The sequence below is a fragment of the Sipha flava genome, unplaced genomic scaffold, assembly GCF_003268045.1.
Source record: "Sipha flava isolate LNK unplaced genomic scaffold, YSA_version1 0_pilon_pilon, whole genome shotgun sequence".
Taxonomy (NCBI): domain Eukaryota; kingdom Metazoa; phylum Arthropoda; class Insecta; order Hemiptera; family Aphididae; genus Sipha; species Sipha flava.
The window spans coordinates 8152330-8173467 of record NW_020271713.1 but is presented as its reverse complement, the minus strand read 5'-3'; the positions used below and the strand labels follow the sequence as shown (position 1 = coordinate 8173467).

General features: G+C 36.6%; 1 protein-coding gene across 2 annotated transcripts in view; it reads left to right on the top strand.

Annotated features, from left to right (window-relative positions):
• The first annotated feature begins 251 nt into the window (after nucleotides 1–251).
• Nucleotides 252–21138, top strand: part of LOC112679253 (uncharacterized protein DDB_G0280205-like) — a 32459-nt gene continuing 11572 nt past the window's right edge. For both annotated transcript variants that reach the window (XM_025548991.1, XM_025548982.1), the window contains exons 1-4: nucleotides 252–438; nucleotides 7557–7677; nucleotides 12984–13091; nucleotides 19325–19867. In XM_025548991.1, the coding sequence (XP_025404776.1) occupies nucleotides 7570–7677; nucleotides 12984–13091; nucleotides 19325–19867 (759 nt within the window). In that variant the 5' untranslated portion in view covers nucleotides 252–438; nucleotides 7557–7569. The remainder of the gene's footprint in view (nucleotides 439–7556; nucleotides 7678–12983; nucleotides 13092–19324; nucleotides 19868–21138) is intronic.

The following is a 21138-nucleotide window of genomic DNA, read 5'->3' as shown; positions in this document are numbered from 1 at the left end:
GCCCCCCCCCCCACCCCACCCCGGGGAGGGAGGGGGCAGCCACGCCGCACACCGGCCGGCGCGCAACAACATTCGGCGTTCCCCATCGCGCCCCTCCTTTCGCCCGTCGGCCGCCGGCCCGAGAGACGCTACTTTCACCGCCGCGGCGACGCACCGTAATATCCGTCCACGCGCGACGGTCAGTTTCCCCCACCCGGGCGCCACCGACCCTTCTACGCGCGTTGCCGCCGACGCCGCCGACGGATAACCGCGCCGCGGCGATTTTAAACACGCACACCGAGAACCAGGCGGATACTGTACGCGCTTAAGTCATCGCCGGCGCTCGTTGTTGAAATGTGCTAGTGCGTGTGCGCGGTGTACCGTACAGACGTTGATAACATCTCGACCGCACACGACCGAAAGCCGCGTTTCCGTGCTCGGCACACCGTCACCAGAGAAGTAAGTAAAATCGGATTAGCATTTTTTTTTTTTCCCCCCGTTTACCGCTTGTCGCGGCGGTACATCGTCTCCGTTCCCGTCGGTGTTCCGCGGCGAACCGTATTTTCGTAGACGTATTTTTTTTTTTGTTTCTCACCCCGTTCGTCGTTCCACGCATCCGATCGGTTTTTGTTCGTTTTTTTTTTTTTTTTTCTACCCGTTATCCCACGCGTTGTTCTGCCGGTGGTGACGAACAAGATTTAAGTTTTTTTAAAAGAACAAACTCCGCCGCGAAGATTTCGGTGCACGGTAGTTTCTTGGCGACGATCAACAGGCGCACTACCTGTTATATTATTACGAATCGTTTTGGATTGCGAACGAATTGTCCGGACAAATTGACGCATTCATTTCGGAACTCGTTCACTAGGTATTATTAATCTCGTGATAAAACGTTCACATCAAAAGCACATCATTTTCGTACACGATTTCAAACAAACCTACTTTTTAGCACTGTTTACTGTTAAAGTCGACTTTCCTGTTTATTTTCGATTACATAAAAGCTACATAGTTATTATGCAAAGCAATTTACCGGGCAAAATTTTTTTTTTTTTTACGAACATTTAGGTATATATAAATTACAACCTTATAACTCGTTTAATGCGTTACAGCCGTATAGTGATTCATTAATGTATGTTATATAAGCATGTATACCTGTATAAATCATTGTAATGTAATTATTGAAATGCGGGTAATAAATTAATTGATATCATCAATAGCCCCATTATATAGGGCTTACGTCTTTAAACGAAAACTATTACTGTTCGTAGTACACGGTGATTTACTTAAACGATTTATTTGAAATTTCAATTGCCAACACAACACTATACTATACTGCAATTCAATCAATTGTTAGTTATATTACCAATGCTTGATTGTAGGTTATAAACAGTTTTCACCGATTTGCCATAACCGTAAGAAATTTTTTTTTTTTACTCAATCATATTTCGATACGTTTATAATGTCTGTAGGCAATGATTCTTCAAACATTTGATTTGTAAATAATTTGCTAATATATCTATGTAAATAAACTTATCATTACAGACATTGTTTAAATACTTCAAATTCATATTTATTCTTATAAAATTACAAATGCGAAACCGTTATAATATTTATACGATCTATTGAATTTTAAATTGTTCAGTCCGTTCGTTTCGTGAATTTTTTCGTATTATTTTTATTACACAAGGTATTCAGAATTTTACTCTTTGCGTTCGGATGTTGTACAACACCGTTTTCCAAACGGATATGACGATAAATTAATTTCAAGTTCACGACATTGAACGGAAACCTACTGTTCGATAATTACTAATTTAGAATAGTAGGTCCATACGTGCGCGCATTACACACAAACATCATCGTTCGTATACGATTTAAATGCCTCCCGAATTCAGGTATTATTCAAGGGCGTTTCTCAAGGCGTCCGTGAGTGTTTCCCATGGTTGTTCAAAGATTTTCGGACGGACGCGTGTTGTGCGTACGCTAACGTGCGCGCGTGAACGAAAGACGCCTGCGAGCGGATACAGCGGATATAGCTTACGTCACGGACCTATTAATCTAAGGCGAACGAACGTAATGTGTTTAATATTAAAAATATTATTACCGTTTCCTATCGTTTGTGTATTGGCGTCGGGGCCCCACCGGGAAAGAGGAAATCGAACGGTATCGGGTGCCCGCCGAAAGGGAAAGCAAAACGATCTGGTAGCCGCTCGGCTAGCGCGTACGAGTGAAGCACGGTGCTAACGACGCGAATAAGTAATCCAACCGAGTAATATACTCGTAGTTTTTTACGTAACACCAATATTATTATGCATTATCAGACGCTGATAGTATTGCACGTACGCGCACGTACGCGTAACACTGCAACACGGCCGAACGTGTTTTAACCAACTCACGCGCGTTTCGTACGTGAGGTGTGCACGTGCAACGTCAAAGCAGTAGATACACGCTCATGTTACTTTTTTATGGTATAATTTTGACGAAAAGTTGAGCTTTTCTTTGTTTTCACCCCATATCATCACGGTACCATCATTATCGTGTTGACGTGCCTGTACGACTGGACAAAACCGAGCGCGGAAAGACGAATTAACGGGCTACAAGAGTACCCGTCCGTCCGTGTTGGTTTGCTCTAGGTACGTCTTTACACGCAAATCGCTCGTCGATTATTGCAAACAAATATAACAACGATGAAGTTATGATAGTCCGTTTTTGTTCGTCGTGCATTACATATACTAACAATACTAATTAAGCAATAATAACGTGTCTAATATCCATTGAACGGTGCACGTTTACCAAGATAAAGATAATCCATTACTGAACCGTTGACCGTCGGTTTCTTGATGAACGCTCGTCAAACATCACTGTTTTAATATTATAATCATCATCATCGTCATTATTATCGTAGTTATTATATAAATTTAACATGACGTACAACACGCGTTATGAACGCAACCAATAAAATATATTATTGTAGGAGCGCATTACGAGTGTGCATGTTAATTCGGTTGTAAATCATTATTGTTTCCACGAGTAACGGATGCGTGATAATTTCTCGTAGGGAAACGCACTCGCCGCGCGTACGGGTTGCCTGGATCCGCAGAATCATTACCGGGCACAACACGGCTTCAGCCGATTGTTATTATTTTTATTATTTTTTTTTTTTTTCCCCCGTCCTCTCGGATAGGCATAGCGAAATAGTAATAATTGTATCGCTTCACTATAAACGTACGAATATCTATTGTTGTAATCGAATCGGTAGTGTTGGCACCGCTCAACTGTGTAGGGTCAGTTTGAGGCACGCGCGTCCGCGAGGAGGACGAGTTACTTAAGGTACACGTTTTAAAACGTGTAAAAAGGAAAGTGTATTGAAACTGAAATGACTGTTATATCATAAACACTGTAGGTCGGTGGCCAGTCTGAACCTTCTCTTATGTGCGCGTTGCATTTTACTTTCTATTGATTATTCGACGTGTGATCATCTAGCCGTTTGATCGTGTACTCTACAAATACGCAGTGACGTCGTCGAGTCTTATTTGACGATCTGAATGTAATTCAGTTAGTTCAGTTTTTTTTTTTCTTATTTTTTTCATTGACTTTGCGTGTTCGGTTTGTCGACCGTATCTGTTTTACTGATCGGTGATGCGTTGCAGATTCCTGAACGGTTAAACTTACGGATTGATTGTCAGTATAATAGGTAATATATTATACATCGAGCGCAGGACTTACTAAACTATAGGATATACCAGCACAATATAATGGAACGGGTGCTAATAATAATACAAACACCGCACTGTATGAAGTAGTATAGGTGTGTACACTATGATGAGATGGAGCCGCATACGCATACAGTGCTACAAAAAAATATACTCGAATTAAAAATACTAACACGCGCGGAAATAACGTTTTAAGATTTTTCCCCGTTCACCATCGATAATATGCGCGTACATGTCGTATTTTCCGACTAGATCGTTTTAAACCGCGCACGTTTTCCACGGCTCAAGCCCATTTCGTTTTCAAACATTGTACTTGGCAACGATGACCAACAAATCAAAGTTGGAACGTAATGTGGGTATACGTGACCGGACAAAAAGAAGAAATGATTTTTTTTTCCGCTCTAGATATCACCATGTTGAAAGTTTTCATCGTTCGAATAATGAAATATTTACGTTACAAACCGTGAGTAAAATATATTCACGTCCAAGCGTTCCGACAATCCGATTATTTCAAAGCAAACGTAAAAATATCAGTTTTATAACGACTAACACGATTTCTTAACAATGCATACACAATTATTTAAATAGAATCGCCGTGCATGTTCGTATGGAATTGTGCAATCGCGTGCTAGGATGCGTAACTAGATTTGAATCTTTTTGTACGTTGTAACACAAATTGTTTTTACGAAAATCGCCGGTACCTATCGCCGTCGCACGTGGTCGCTGTGCTCTTACGAAAATTACATTCCATTAACGAAACAGCTTCCGTTCCGACGACACTTGCACCCTATACGGTTATTCATTACACAAGAACTTTCCGGACTGGAGGCAGTCATCTCCGACCTACCGTTAGGGATTCAATCGCTCGAATTCGATTGGGTTTAATATCACGCGCACAACCGTGCATCGAGTTTAGCAACGGGATGCAGAGCGCGTAGTTCGATAGATAGGTACGTGTCGGGTTTCCGCGACGAACGTTTCAAACGTTAGGTTAACGATACAGTTTAAAACGAAAATCCAAAATCATCGTCCGAGTCGAAACTTTCAGGTCAGCGCCGACGCAGTAAGTGCGGCCGCACAAGGCCTCGCGATTTTTCATCGATATCAATTATAATGCGGAATAATAATGACTATGTTCATTTCACCAGTCTGATTACGTATTACGTAAACGGTATTTTTTTCGTTTTTAGTTGTCTCAGGTGAGGGGGCCTCGATTTTATCAATTACCCAGGACCTCGGAAATCATAGTGCCGGCGCTGCGTCCGGTAGAGGTTTTCCACGACGGTAATCCGTAAACATTTCATCGGTTCGATCTATGCACCACATCAGTCAGCGCCCAACAGGCGATTTGGTACGCGACTGACTGAATGCAAAGTAATGTTTTTACGCGGCGACGACTAAAATTTCTATCAGATTCAAGACGACCGTCTTAACACGCGTCGTCGAGTTAGCATGTTGCGGGGGTAGATTTCGCGACCAAGCAGATTTTTTCAGTCGCGTCATCCCAAACACCGTACCAACGACGAGCAATCAACGCGCTGGGTCGTTTCGATTTTACATTATTGTTTTACTGCTCCGTTACACACGTGTTACGTCAAAGGCGTCCACAAAAATCTCCAAACCCGACGGATCGAATTTTTCATTCCATCTAACCATCCGGCGGCCGATACCACGCTATACCACGCGTCATCGTCCACTCGAAAAAGCGTGATTATAAAAAAATCGTAATAAAATTCAAAAAATATACATTATTGAACGCACGTGATTATGAAAACGAACGACATCCGATGCTTCCACGTTTCCCGGTTAGGTTAGTTCGGTGCCAGCCTCGAGCCCTGAGAGGTCAGCGTGGAAACCGACGATGAATCAACGTAAACCGTATAATCCGTTTAATCGATGAACGTTATAAAGAAACTACGTTTATACGAATGAGTTAAAAATTAATCAATGTCGCATGAACAATCCTATAGTTTTTTTCGTAACATAGTTATGATTCGTCAAATCAATATTCAATACATTTTGATTGGTAAAACGTTTCCGATTATTTATGAATTTGATAGCAATGCCATGAGGAAAATCTAAGACCTGTATTTGAGATCCCTATAAAAGGCAAAAACATCAGCCTTGAGGTCTCTACAAGCAAAAATACATTTCAATATTCTTTGATTTCATTTGTCATATGTTTGCCATCGGTAAATTCCATTTGATATTAAACGTCTTCTGTAAAACATTTCAGTAATAACCGGCACAAATAACAATCAATTACGTTATTTTTTTTCTCTTTTTCTGCGGTTTTTTCCATTTACATACTTCATTACAGTAACATTTATTCTTGCCGACCTCTGTTCCGTCGTAGTCGTGTCTCGGCCGAATCTCCGATGCGCGTGATACCTGCGCGGCTAAATACTGTGTTATCGTTAAACGCCGTTGACTCACATCAGGACGGCGCGTGTCACTTCTACACGTCGTTCGCGGTAGCCACGGGTAGGCAAGCCGCGTCCAGATACCTATGCGTATACCGACGGGCGTTTTTTTTTTTTTTTGTAGATTGTGCGCGACCTCGTTGCATGCATGTCGTCGTGTACACCGCCCGCGATGAAGCAATAAAATTTCGTAAAACTCTCAGACGGCTTCAAAAACACAGATTTTACCTGTTTCGAGTAGGAAAGAAAAAAATTTAATAACCAAACATACGTACGGGTTAGCAAATAATAAATTATCATAATATATTGTTGTATATTGAAAATTGTGCGTCGACGGGGAAAAAAATAATACGTTCTGGGTCACGCGCGTGTGCGTGTGCGTGCAACTTTATATGGTTTTTTTTTTTTATCGATCAAAACCAGATCTTTGGAATTGAACTAATCGACAATCTGCCGCCGTGGCGTAATAATTATAACAACAACTTAAGGTTTTATCGGACGTCTACAAACAGGAATAATACTTTCACTTTTCCGATATTTTTAACAAGTGCATATTAGTGCACTGCCCACTGTGAATTGTTTTCCGACTCACCAATATCGGAATGTATCTGATACGTTATATGCTATATACTCCATAAATTCTGTTTGATATTATACCACTATACACAACCTACTGATGTGTGATAAGCGAATACACAGTAAATTATTGTAAACAAGTTTCAAATACGGAAAAAAGTTCCATCACGTTACACAACAATTGCATACCTAGTGATAATAATGTACACGATAATTAACTTTTAATTTTATTTTATCTACGACCTTTGCGTGATTTGAATTTTAAAATGAAATTTTTATCGATAACAATTACCAAATGGAGCGATACGCTTCCTGCGTCTTGCGTGGCGCGCATAGCAAAATTGTTGTTGTAATATTATAATAATTTTATGTGATAATATTTTGAAGTTTTAACATTTATTTTGAAATAGTATTGCCGGAGTTTGTAATCTCTCTCTCTCTCTCTCTTTCTCTATCTCACTATCTCTCTTTTGTCGGGGTTTATAAACACGAAATCAAGATTTAACTTTACGACAAGTGACTTTTCGACTCACGGTCAACAATGTAATAATGATTTTTTTTAAGAGATTACTTTCACGTAAAATCTCTTCATTATTATTTGCGCTAACTTTTTTGTTTCTTCTTTAACGACAAAAATCCTTGGTTATATAATAGCATTTATGTGCCTCGAAATATTTATCACGAAATCCAAAGCTCTTGCAATGCAACATAAAATTAAAATATGTAATAAAACGTCAAAATGAATTCGAGTGACAAAAATATTATGCTCTTGCTTATTGGGGGGACGTTTGCTGAATAATAATTTATTATAATAATATTTCATATTTCCTGTGTATTATACTAATCGTGCTTGTAATTTGTTCTTTTTCAGACCGGTATTCAAAATGATGTTTAAATACATGTGTTTGGTTTTGTTCATAACGTGGTATCAATTGGCCGACTGTCATCCTGCAAATTCGGATGCAAAGCTAATAGATTCCATGATTGAAAAGGTAAGTTTTGATGATAAAACTTGCGTGCGTTAAAAATTTCTGCACCATATCACTCATACAATCCGCACACGAAAATGTGTAACTACTTGTCTATTATACATACATTTGTCGTTTTCGAGTTAACTGCAAGATACACCGTACACCATAATAATGAGTATATAATATTTTGGCACCACTAACCGGGGACGTATAATGGAATCCTAAATAGTATTCAATACGAACATTTATCGGCCCCGCTACGAGGACAAACAGACGTATGAGTCCGACGGATTACCGCACAACCCAAGGCAATCTAGGAATTACATTTTTCGAAACCTATTTAAGCTGCTACTTTCATTATTATCTCATTCACAACGTATAATAATAATAATGGTCATAAAGCATTATTGGTGTACTTAGAATAATACAATGTAATAGTTTGTGTTTTAATTATTATCATGACAGTTACAGGTACGTACCTATTAACTGGTGAAATATTATCATTATTATTATTATTACTATTATTTCTCGCGCGGTGCCACCGAATCTCAATGACAACGCGATAATATAACAATGTGTGTTCAGTGTTGTTTCATAACGATCAACGTTTTTTTTTTTTTTTTTTATAATGTATAAATAAAATTATTAAAAAAAATCTCATTCCGGCTCCCGACCGCTGTTTTACACATAAATAGTTGGTATCTACCTGTGACCTATACACTCGACGACATTTAAATTTAACAAAATATAAGCAGATAATATTTACACCGCGAAATGAATGTACTCGCGAACCAGTATTATTTAACAAATATTGCTAGAAAGAACTGCTATTTCTGCGCAAACCGTAAAAACCGGATTTATGAAATGTGTACTTATGAAGTAACTTCTGAAGTTAATGATACGTAAGTGTATGTTAAGTTGTAATCACCTAGAGGCATTTATTATAAAGTCACGATCGGTTTAAGCTATTTAAAACCGGTCATTATCTACAAAAAAAAATATTATATATATATATATATATATATCGAATACTACAATTACTTTATAGTAATGGTTATTCATTTATTAACGTTTTAATGTTGAACAAATTTTTCTTTTTGAATAATATACCCAAAACAGTAAGTACTACAAGTACATTAACCAAATAAAAAAAATAAAAAGTCGTTACTTCTTCTTACTTAACTATACATTATCAATAACCATCGTATTATTAATAATTTTAACTATTTTTCTATTGATTGACAATTAAAGTCATTTATATAATACAACACATTATTTTTCATTAATATTAATAGTTGCGCTAGAGAATTGCAAATTTTATGATACCCGTTAATTACAGTTGTAGGTATTTGCACACAACGCTGATTTTAAATTTTTAGCGTGTAAAAAAATAAAAATTAAAAAGTAAAAACGATGACGTCGTTAAATGCTGTGGTGATGTGCTGATGAAAATTAACTCCTTTATGGTCGTCACTGTTCCGCGATACACAAACAGATGGTCACAATTAAAATGCATTATTTGCAAGTTTGAAGTATTTATTATAACCGTTTTGTTTTTTAACGCACTTAAAAATACCCTTTTCACACGTTACGATTCGCGATTATTGTAACGCGTACCTACATTTGTTTTCCATGAACTGCGATTGATTCATAACCATTATTGTAATACGCACACTAGTAGCATAATGATGATTTTCTTAGCAATCGCAACGGGCCTCCACAAGCACAGCTATCGCAATCTGCATAATAAGTTTCGGTGCAAACCGTCCCAACAGTGAGCGAGAGGGCCGGAAAATAGGGGTAGCTGCTCGGGGCACTATACTCTCACGGGTTTGGATAATCCGTAAGCCTATAATTTTATTTTCAAAAATTAAACGACAATCACCACCTCCCCCCTCCGTCATGTGACCGTCATGTAATCTTTAACTTCAATGTTATGTTTAGTGGGTACACCTGTACCGCATTTCGGACGGTATGATAATGATAAGAACAATAATACATCGTTGACGGTTCGACGATAAGAACGTGATCGAATCGACGCGCGTGGCATTTCCACGGTGATTCGCGTTGCCTTGTGACAAACGAAACACGCCGGTGATTATGAAATCGACGATAATATTAACAACGACGTACGCGTACGGCAGTAATGATATTCGCGGCGCGTGCAAAAGGACTTTTCGCCTCGGCGACAACTGTTATGAAACACACCTGGGTACAGTTGTCACCGGCGGTTTCGCGATGTGTACCCCCGTCACGTCCAAATGAGGTGCCCGTGCACCCGCGATCGCCTTTCCCGCGGGTAAAACGAAAACGCGCCACCGAATTTATTTTATTTTTATACTATTTATAATTATATATTTATTAATCATTATTATTATTATTATTATTATTATTATTATTATTAATAATATTATTATCATTATCGTTTGCACGTATTAGATTACGCGTGTACCGTCCGCTGTAATGGATTACATGTGTTGGAACAATGGACGTGTGCACGCGTTTTATGATTTTTTCACAGTTAAATATAATTGTGTCGTCGTTGTATCCGTTTGAATATTAATGGCGTTGACGGATTTCGTAAACGAATGAACGCGTCGAATCGGGGCACATGACGTTGTCGCGTACAACATTACACATTACGCTGTACGTTTTGCAAATCCAAGTGTTTGAAAAGATCATCGAGTCGCGCGAGCCGACGATCGATAATTATTATTTAACGCGCGCGCCTGCATAAACGAAACCGGGTGAGTGAGAGTTGGTGGCGCGCGGTTAGATCATAGAACAAAAATGCAATACATTCCGTTCGAACGTCACCGTGGTAATGGTATCGAATTTAAAGTTTTACGAGAACCTCAAGGACTGCGCGCGTGTTGTACGTCCCCGGTGCAATTTCAATTCCACTTTCGAATTGTACGCGTTTCCAACGTTACGTGTTCATCTCGGGTTCCGTTGTATTTTTCAACGTCCAGAAACACGTGTCGTGCACGAGGGTAAGAGTACAATGTGTACACTGTACACTTACTAATAACGCAAGAATTGCTCCGGGGTCCACGTTTAAAACCCGTACCAATTACAAACGGACACAATCAAGGTCATAGTAAGCAAAACATTTTTAGGTGTTAGGGGTGGGGATTTAGAGTATATCCCTTATTTTTTTGATTAGAAAATCGTAAGATTTCAAGTGTAGTGGGCATTTAATATAAGTCGATTTTGTTTCAAGAAAAAATTTCGGGGGATCTGAATCCTAAACCTCTCTCCTTGGATTCGGCCTAGAACACAGTGCACATACACTCTGGATAATATCAATGATATCTAACGTCATTTGTCCATCCGTATAATATTATACATTTTGTCAAACTTTTTTATTTTTTTCCCCATTAATTATTCAAGTTTTATCCAATAATACCGACGTAGTATTACGAAACATATTTCGATTTTATTTGTGAAACAAACAACATGTAGACATTCGTTAACGTTATGGTAATTGGTCAATGTGATAATATTGTTATTTTTATGCAAACATGTCGCCAATAAACACACCATAACAATAGTGATAGTGGCATACTTATGCGAATGATTTGTAAGAGCCAATTTTCTTCTCTCGGTTGAGATTCAATTTATGTACACGATATCTTAATATTATAATAAACGTACTTGAATGATAACTGATTTTCAATTCATCACCGGAATACTGATGCGTTTTAAAAAGTATTAAGTTCACTATTAGATAAAAAATATATTACGTTTACGAGCTAAAATGTAAATATTTAAATTTATCGAGTTGAACGGTAGAAAATTTAAATAAAGTTTTTATAATTTTCAATAAATCATTTATAAGATTTAATGTTTGATATTAATCGGACTACGCTTGTGGTCCGTACACGCTTTCAATTGTACGTAACATAATTTCAATAGGATTTTGAATTGTTATTATCAATTCACCATAATGATGATTCTAATAAATTCGTATAAACGCGCAAATATAAGATATAGGCTCATCGCTGTAAGAGGTTGTCGAAAAATTCAAATCGTTGTAAGGCCTTAAACTTTCGGACTATTTTTCGGTTGGAGTAACATTTATGGTTTATAAAATCCATTACGTTTAACGACAATGTATCTCGAGACGAAAGCAGCGCATCAAATTCGGAACAGCAAAAATACGACCACCTTACCGAAATATTAACCAATTAACGGCAGACTACTGTTACTACTAACTGTACGTATTATGTGGGACAACAGTCAACAACCGATCTGAATTAATTGGTGGGCACTCGTGCTACGTACAAATATTACGATAACATTGGTGCCGGTGCGTGATCAAACAAACATTTGAATATTACTGAATATACGAAGATTTCAGTGCCAGCGTTATGAAATTCTGAACGCAACGCGGTTTCATTTTGAAATGCGTAAAAATAATTAATCCATCTTGGCAGTGAGCTGCTGCCTATGCAGCCAACAGCCGTAAACAATATTACTAAATAATTCAGGCACTTTCGTTGCACAGCATTATTCGCTTGGTGGTGATTTCAATATTATTATTCACGCGTACGCGTCCACCGAGAACACGGACCGCGGTTGCGACACCGAACGGTTGACTTACAAAAAACGCCCGCGCATCACATTTTTTTCTTTCAACATTACACTTATACACCACCCCTTTCGTCGTTCCGAACAACGTGCAAACAATAACGACGAGCACGACGCGCTTATCTAAATTAAAATTCGTAAGATAGTGTCAAGCCGGTCCCTCACGGCTCGTAGACTCATTTTTACTCGCCTGGTCGTTCGTCGTTTCGCGTCGGAAAATTAGGTTAGTTAAACACAGTTCGAAGGAATTATAACTATGATCGCGATTATTGACCGGCAAGCGAACAAGTCGTGTAGGAGCGACGCATTTGTCAAACCGAAATGCTGGAAGAACGTATGCGATTACGATGCTCGTCGAGTACATGAGATGCGTGGGACCGACTTAAGAACAGTTGTAAATGTTAACGTCGTTTCGATTTTTATTGATCGAGTCTTGATAATGCGTCCAGGGTGAATAGGCAGTATATTTGATTCGAATCGCCCGACAACATTGATCGATGAATGCGCATTTGCGCGTCATTGTAACTGCAGTGTGCTTACAGCTTTCCGTGCAATAATAATCGCGTTACCGACGAAATAATAACGTACAATAATATCTACTCCTATTCCATGGCTGGGAAAATATTTTTATTTTTATTTTCGTGACATCATCAATAGTCTATGCTGTGTATACGCCATTAATTTTGTTTTGTACATATAAAAAAAAAATTAAAAAAATTATATATCCCATACAGGAATCGGAAGCATTTATAGCAGCTGAAGCGGAACAATCTAGTCATAAGACGATCAGAGATAAAAGAACGATCGGTTTCTTGCGGCAGCTGTTTCCAAATCTATCTCAGGTAAAACAAAACATTGATTAGCTTTTTTTTTTTCATATTTACCTAAACGATATTACTTAACAATTGAGTATAACTATTAAAACAAAACGATAATGTTAACACCCAAAGATTTACGTAATACTGTACGAATAGTATGATAGGTTTTCGGAAAAAACATTGTTCATTCGTGATACTTTCGCCGAGTGCAATCAATATGGTTTTGTGTTGGCGAAAAACGCGTACAGCTGGAATATTACAACCGTGAGGTTTTGACGTAGCCTGTGGACTCTATATACGAGTACTTATACATATATTGGCTCGACGTAAATCGTCGACGCGAATAATTCACCGAGCGTATCGGCTATTCACAATATTATTACTTTAGCGTTCTACGATACTGCATCTGTATGTAAGCAACGGGTGGGTACTACTACTGTGATGCAATTTTGTTACAGAAAATGTAGGTTATTATTAGTGTTTGAAAAAATTAATTAGAGACGTTGTATCTTAAACGAACATGTTATTAATCAAGGTTCGTCGTGACCTACATATATCCGGATTTGAGTTAAAACCATATACCTATGTATATATATATATATATAATGTAAAATAAACTAACTCTATTTTATTTTTCTTTTTACGTAGGTATGCATTATTTAGAATATTATTTAATTTCTTAAAATGTATTATACTGTGGCAAAATGATTCGATATTTAGCATACAAAATCAGACACTTAATTTCTCGATCAATCTTTTTTATTTATTTTTTCTAATTATACTCATGTAAATAGTAATACATGTTTTTGTTATTGAAAAACGTCTAGTGCTAGGAAATTATTATTCATGCTGATTATTGTCGTTTTAAACTATAGTACCCAACAATATATCATTTAATTTCAAATCAAAAAATATAAATTGTTATGGAAAATCTAATAAATAAATAACCTTTCAGTGTTTTTAAAAAATAGTATTTAAGAAAAACGTCCAGCTGATGGGAAATAATTCTAAACACAAAAATTGACTAAGAGAGTTACCGAAATGTTTGCTTGGTAATCGCTCGGTAATTTATCGTCATCCACTAAAAGAAATTGAGGAAAAACATTTTACATTTTATACGAATTATTAAATAATTATTCAAGTGTTTTCAGTGAGGACAACCACATAAAAACCAAACTAGTATGTACACATGTGATTTTAGAACTATTACGACATGACCATAGTATTATAGTTGTTATGTAAATTATACCTTCTCGTACCGAATCTTAATTCACTCAAATGATTCAGACATCGAAACTAATGCAATCTCATGAACCACTTCTTGAATCATCGGTCCAAATAAAACAAAATCATTAAAAATTAGATTGTTGTTGTAGCCCACATTAGTTTTTCATCATGAACAAATAAAAGCAACAATAATATAGTACATATAAATGCAACTTGTATTATAAGTATCTCATTTCATTTAATTATTTATATATTTTAATAACTCTAATAAATTGACAGGTACTACTTTATAATGCCCGCGCAAATAAATCATCGTGCACATGGTAATCGCATATTGTTTATAAATGAATTACATTTTCATATTTACACGTCAATTTTTATATTGTTAGGCATATCCACAACATCCTGAACATATATTAGTGTTTCACTGTATTTTATTGATTTTTCGATTTTGTTGGTGAATTAAAAATAAAATGTCATCGTTAAACGAATTGATCTATGATTTTTAATTAAAACATTAGAAATCTATTTTGTATGACCGATATGAGTAATTTGATACAATACTGAAACGGGGTAATAGCAAAAGCAACAGCAAGGTCGAATAACACGTCATTTTGAAATCTGCTAATAGAACATGTCCAGAAGCCACTAGTGTTTATGTAACTATTTTGGAGGCATTAAAATAATTTGTTATGAAGTTTCTAAACAACAAGCATGACATTACAAAGTTCGATAAATTTTCAATCTTAAATAAAGGCATAAATGATTAGTATGTGTGTATTGAATTTATTACACTTACTGCATACGTATTTTAATGACTAAGTGTGTCTTTAAAAAAAAAATATCTTAGTTGTTTCTTAAACAAATTTGAAATTGAAAATATGCATTACAAAACCAAGCAACTAAAATTTTTATTATGAAAAGTTTCCTTTGATAAATTAGTTTTATTACTTTAATATCAGTAAAACATAATAATAATAATTATTAAATTATTTTAACTTATATTGGAACTCGAAATTTACCTTCACTTAATTTAAATCAAGTTAAAAAATAAATATAGCAGTATTATAATTGTTTACAATAAATATAACGTATTTCAGATTAAATTAAAATGAACCGACAGTGTTGTCGTCACCGATTATCGCAGTTATTTCTTTCAATTTTATTTTTTTACGAAAATATTTTCACGCTGCAATAAAATTATATATCGTAACACTGCATTATCAAAAGTTATACTGTCGAATTTATCAGTTTTATTTTATAAAATTGGCCGAATTCTTTAAATTGATGAACAAATTGTCGAATTCATTACGTATTTGGCGCAACGGCATTAGTGTTAGTCGGTGTATATGGAATTGGAAATTTCTCGAATTCGGCATATAATCATGTGCAAAAGATACAAAAGCGATTTTTTTTATTTTTTGATTTTTAGTTATTTATTCGTTTTAAGAATAGAGAAAAAATTTTTGATCATATATTTTATTGCAAGTGCTTTCGTTTTTTTCATTAAAAAGCTTAGAAAGTAGTAGGTAAAACTATTACCTAATGAAATATTATGTTTCAATGATGAAAAAAATAACAATAAAAGAAAAAATAACAATTTTGAAATATTTTACAATCGTAATACACACGCACATTCAATTAATCAGATGACTTGCGAATCAAAACATAATATATTAAAATACTCGTATATTGCGAATAATGAAATTTACTAAAAAGAATGACACAACGATAGAACGTGGGTTTTTCTTTTGACGAACTAAACAACGGCCATCGGGTGAATTATTATATTATCATTGCCAGACGTAGACGCCACTACGGCGAAAGTGTTCAACAACTGAATTTCATCGTGCTATGATCGGTCACTGAAAAAGCTGATCATATTTTTTCTACAAATCATCCAGCTCGGTCCAACGAAGAATTATAATGATGCATACTCATTGGAACATTAGTATTTATTATTACACGATATTTCATTCACGTGTACGACATAATATTTCAGCTTTACAAGGGGGTTCATAGGTTAGGTTTGGAGGTCATTAACTTCTTTAGCATTATTTTTAGAACTCAAAATAATATAAATTAGATTTTTTAGATGTTATAATAATTTTTGTAATCTCTGTTGCGCCATTGTTTCGACGTGAACTTTTAAATTTTGGTAACCGTCTTGAAATCACTCGTCATTGTTGATCCTTATTCATAAGCATGCAAACGAATATGTGTTCAGTTAGCCCCCATAATGTTGTCAATTGGGCCCAAGAGTTTAACTCTAAGTGCTAAGGGTTCGTATTTTAACTGATGCTGCTCAAATTAAATGTTATTTATTCTAAAACAATTTATAAAAAATAAACGACATTTCGTAATGGAAAAATAAAACAAAATGTTTTAAACGTTGGTGTAAAAACTTATTTTGATAATACAACAACTACAATCGACTACAAAAGTAAAAATCATGTGAATACATGTTTCGATACATTGTAATATTTTTATTTTTTTTAATTGATATTTTTTAATTTAATATACTAAGCCATTAGTATATGTTCATTTGTTGATTACTTTTCTTTTTAAATTAAGTTATACAATTCATATTTTTTTTAGGAATGAAATTAAATTCCTTATATCTTGTGTTCGGTCCTAGAGCTTGACAGATTCGTTCAGAGATGTGGAGTTGATTTCGGAAACGTTAGAATTTTTGGCATTCGGTACATTTTTTTGGAACATTTTTATCAAACAGTCCACTATTAATCGAAGATTATTTTTAACTGTAATAATATTTCGTTGACCGTCCGATAGTAATAATGCAGTGTCAAACCCGCTACGTGTGAAGACTTCAACGGTCGTTAAAATACCGGCGGCGTGCGAGCGAAATCGTGATCATCTCCACACTCGGACACGCGAGAATTATCTGCAGGTCGATCTACAAGTGCGCGCGTGGCACAATATAATAATGATAATGATGATACAACGATAAAATATAATAAACACACGCTTTCGTGAGATGTAGTAATCAATTACCTACGCTAACAATACCGAATTGTCTTCACCCAGTGTCACAGCTGTAGATTTTTTTAAACTAGAAGTAGTGGTTAGTAGTTTACCATTATCATACCGAAGTCGGTATTTGTTTACCCGTGACCTCTGGCAGTGGGTCTCGGTTCGTGCAGTTTAAAAATTGTTTCCGGTACCATTGTGTAATGATCGACGCAATTATGTAATTGATGGGGTTTTTCTATTTTTTTTCTTTTTTTTTATACAATATAATAAGGCACTCGTTACTACGTCGAATATTATTTTCTTGTTATTCGTTTCAGAAACACGTTTTCGTTTTATTCACTTCAGTTAACAATTTACGAATTTCGTATTTTTATCGTTATGTTATATACAACTGGAGTTTTATAATTGACTCGTTTTTGCCAACGACAGAAACAATTGTTAAATCATCATAACTAGAGGAATTAATTATAATTATTTAACGAAATATCATATTTTTCAATAAATATATATTTTTGAAGAACCAGTCAAAGATACGGATATCTGATGTAATACTTGAAACGCTGTTCTGCTGGTTAAAAAATAATAAAAAATTCTGTTACGGCAATAAATAAAATGAACATAACCATAAATATTGTAACTAATAAAAAACAACATTCATTAACGATAATTAATTAATAAATATTATATGGTGATTAATACAATTCATTTAAATTAAATATTTAATTTTGATAATTGGCCGTTCGTTCAAGTCGCAAGAAGGCAATTCATAAATTTTATGTTTTAAACATTATGCAACCTTATAAGGACGAGGGAAAAGAAAATAAACAATTAAAAAAGAACAACTTGGAAAAAAAATCTATTCATGTTATGTAAAATCGTGTAAAAACAAATATTTAAGCCTAGGACACAATTCGACAAAATCATTGTGTTTGCTGTTTAATAACAAAACTTGTTTCCGACACGAATAACAATTTGTAAAAAATAAAAATAATTGTGATGAACGTTTTTCAATGGACGTTTCAATTTTTTATCAAACTCAACAATAATGCACGGTTAATTAATGCCATTCCAATTGTTTTTCATTTACGACCAACGATAACGAATAATCATTTTGAAATAGGAAGAGAGACAAAAAAAACCGTATAAAATTTGAGTAAAATATCGTTACTCGAACGAATCCTCTTTTGTGTTAAAAAAAAAAAAAAAAAAACAATCAGCACGCATACTTAACTTAACCTGTAACCTATGCAAACCTAATATAACCGTATCTTTAATATTAACATTTAATATCGCAACCGCATTATACAGTATGCGTAAGCAATAATTAATCCACGTGATGCGCATTCACATATGTTTTGATTTGACGGCAAAAATCCGTGTACTCAACAGAACCGGTGCAAGGGAGGGGAGAAGGTGTTGAACCGGATACATGCTTTTAAGGGTTCTCGAGTTGAATAGGGTCACGTGAAACAGGACGTAATCTAGTCAAAATTGTTAACCGTTCATTCTCGAAGTAGTCCAACAAATATTGCATTTTAAATACTCTGCACATATTTTTACCATTTCAATTTTTCGTAGCGAACCGTTACGCTATTACACTTTTATCCATCCAATCGTCTTGAAACTAAGACATCGTTAGTCGATAGGCAAATGCATTACTGATTATTAAACGCAATACGATTTGAACAATGGTTGTTACATTTGAACAGTATCTTCATTCCTACGCAATCGTTGTTAGAAAATTATCTAAAAAATAACGACGCGAGGCAGGATCATACTGCTGTGTGCCGATATTTTCGTTTTTCGACGAACACGCATGTTCATGGTCAAAACCTCTCGAGCGCGAAAACCGTCTCGCAAAATCCAGCACCGGCCCAGCGTGGTGTGCCGATAACAGATTGTGCGCGCGGTAACAAACACGAAAGAAAAATAAAAACAACGAACATGACATAAGACTAAGAAAAAAAAATTGCAAAAAAAAAAAAAAAATCATTGTAGTGTACGTTGTGTGTTTGGGGTGTCACCTGTTTTTCTAGATAGTCGACCGAAAGATCCAACAGATCACGCGATTCCTATTCCGCGTGATCGGCCGACTGGTGCTCCGGGGCGGCGCCGGAGGGGGCGCGGGAGGCGGCGCTGTAGCGGGCGGCGGTGGCGGCGGCGGCGGCGGCGGTGACGCCGGCGGCTCCGGTGGCCGGCGGATATCGATCACGTTGCCCACGTTCCCGCCGTCCACCGACGACGAGGACGAGGAGCAGACTGAAGTGCCGGCCGCCGTGCCCGCCGCGGCCACGGAATCACCGGCCGCCGGCACCACGCCGTCGTCGGTCCTAGCGTCCGACACGGTGTCCGCCACCGACTCCGCGCCGGCCGAGTCCGCCGTCGACGTAGTCGCCACCACCAGCGCGGGCATCACCACCAACGCCCCGATGATCACCACCATCACCGCGGCCACCACCACCGCGGCCACTACCAACACCGCCGCCGATAACGCCGTCACCACCATCAGCATCACCACCACCACTACCACCACCACCACCGCCGCCAGCAGCACCAACGCCGACGCCGTCACTCAACCGGTAAATCCCATAATGGACGGACCGTACGAATAATAATACGTGTATAATATTATTGGAATTGGAATGACTTCGTCGCGGTGTGCATGTCGTATATTACACAAGGGTAGATTTTAAGCGATGCGTCCTTCGCATTGCGTGCGAAAAAAAAAAAGGTGGAATTGCGTCCGCGGTTTTTTTTTATTCTGGTACAAGTACCTAAGTTTATAACAACACATAGTAATATTCATTTTTTTTGTATGTGATCGGTTTACCCACCTATTATATTTTATGTCAATAAGTAAATAATACATTATATTTTTTCATTTTTAAACATTTAACATTTTTTTTTGCTTCAAATTTTCACGAAAATCGTTTACTTTCTCATCGTTTGCTTGTATTGCCATCAGATCTTCAAAAATATAGTTATGAATTTCTTTGAGATTCAAAAAAACAAACCAAAAAATCTTATATTTGTTATTATATTGTTATTATTATTACTATTGGTTTTTTCTTATTCGCCTTCCAACTCTATTATATAACTACACACAGATATTTTATTACCAAGCCTAATACGTTATCCATGTATGTAATGTATACACGACCGTGCCTTCTGATTTAATTTTAAATAACTATAAAAGTACAAACCCATATGAATTAAACCTGTCCAGACGTACCGCGCACGCAACTCGGCTATAGTAAAACTTTGAATTTTTTCGCACGCGATTCGGAGCAGCCATTCTAAGGACTCGACGCCGTGCGTCCCACACTGTGGCTCACCCATGTGCATCGACCCGACGAGGCGAAAGGTGGAGTGCGATATTTTCTTACGCCTCGAAACGTATTATTTTCAGTAAAACTCGTATCTCGAGCACGAATTCGGTTTGTATTATTATAACGTAAACACATTACATTAGGGAACTTTAAGTTTCGAAACAGCAAATAATTAAATTTTTACCGAAAACTTTGACACGTGTATTTCAAACGGCAATTCAGCCTTAGCGTCTTAATTATAATAGCCACCGTGACTTTATCAGAACCGTAAAACGCACACTACGCTTGAAATGTGTTAGCTTCGTGGGCCCTAGAATGATGAAAAAGTGGACCGCGGGTCGAAGACCTAGGGTTCGATTGATTTATGGGAACGGGAAAAAAGGATCCGTGGATTTAAAGCGTGAAATAATCCGAGTTCGCGCAAAGATCAGCTGTTTTCGAAAAACGTCGTTCACGCTCTTTCGCCCTTTGAACGTCGATGCATATTGTAATCGTGAGTCGTGTACCGCGAACGTCTGACG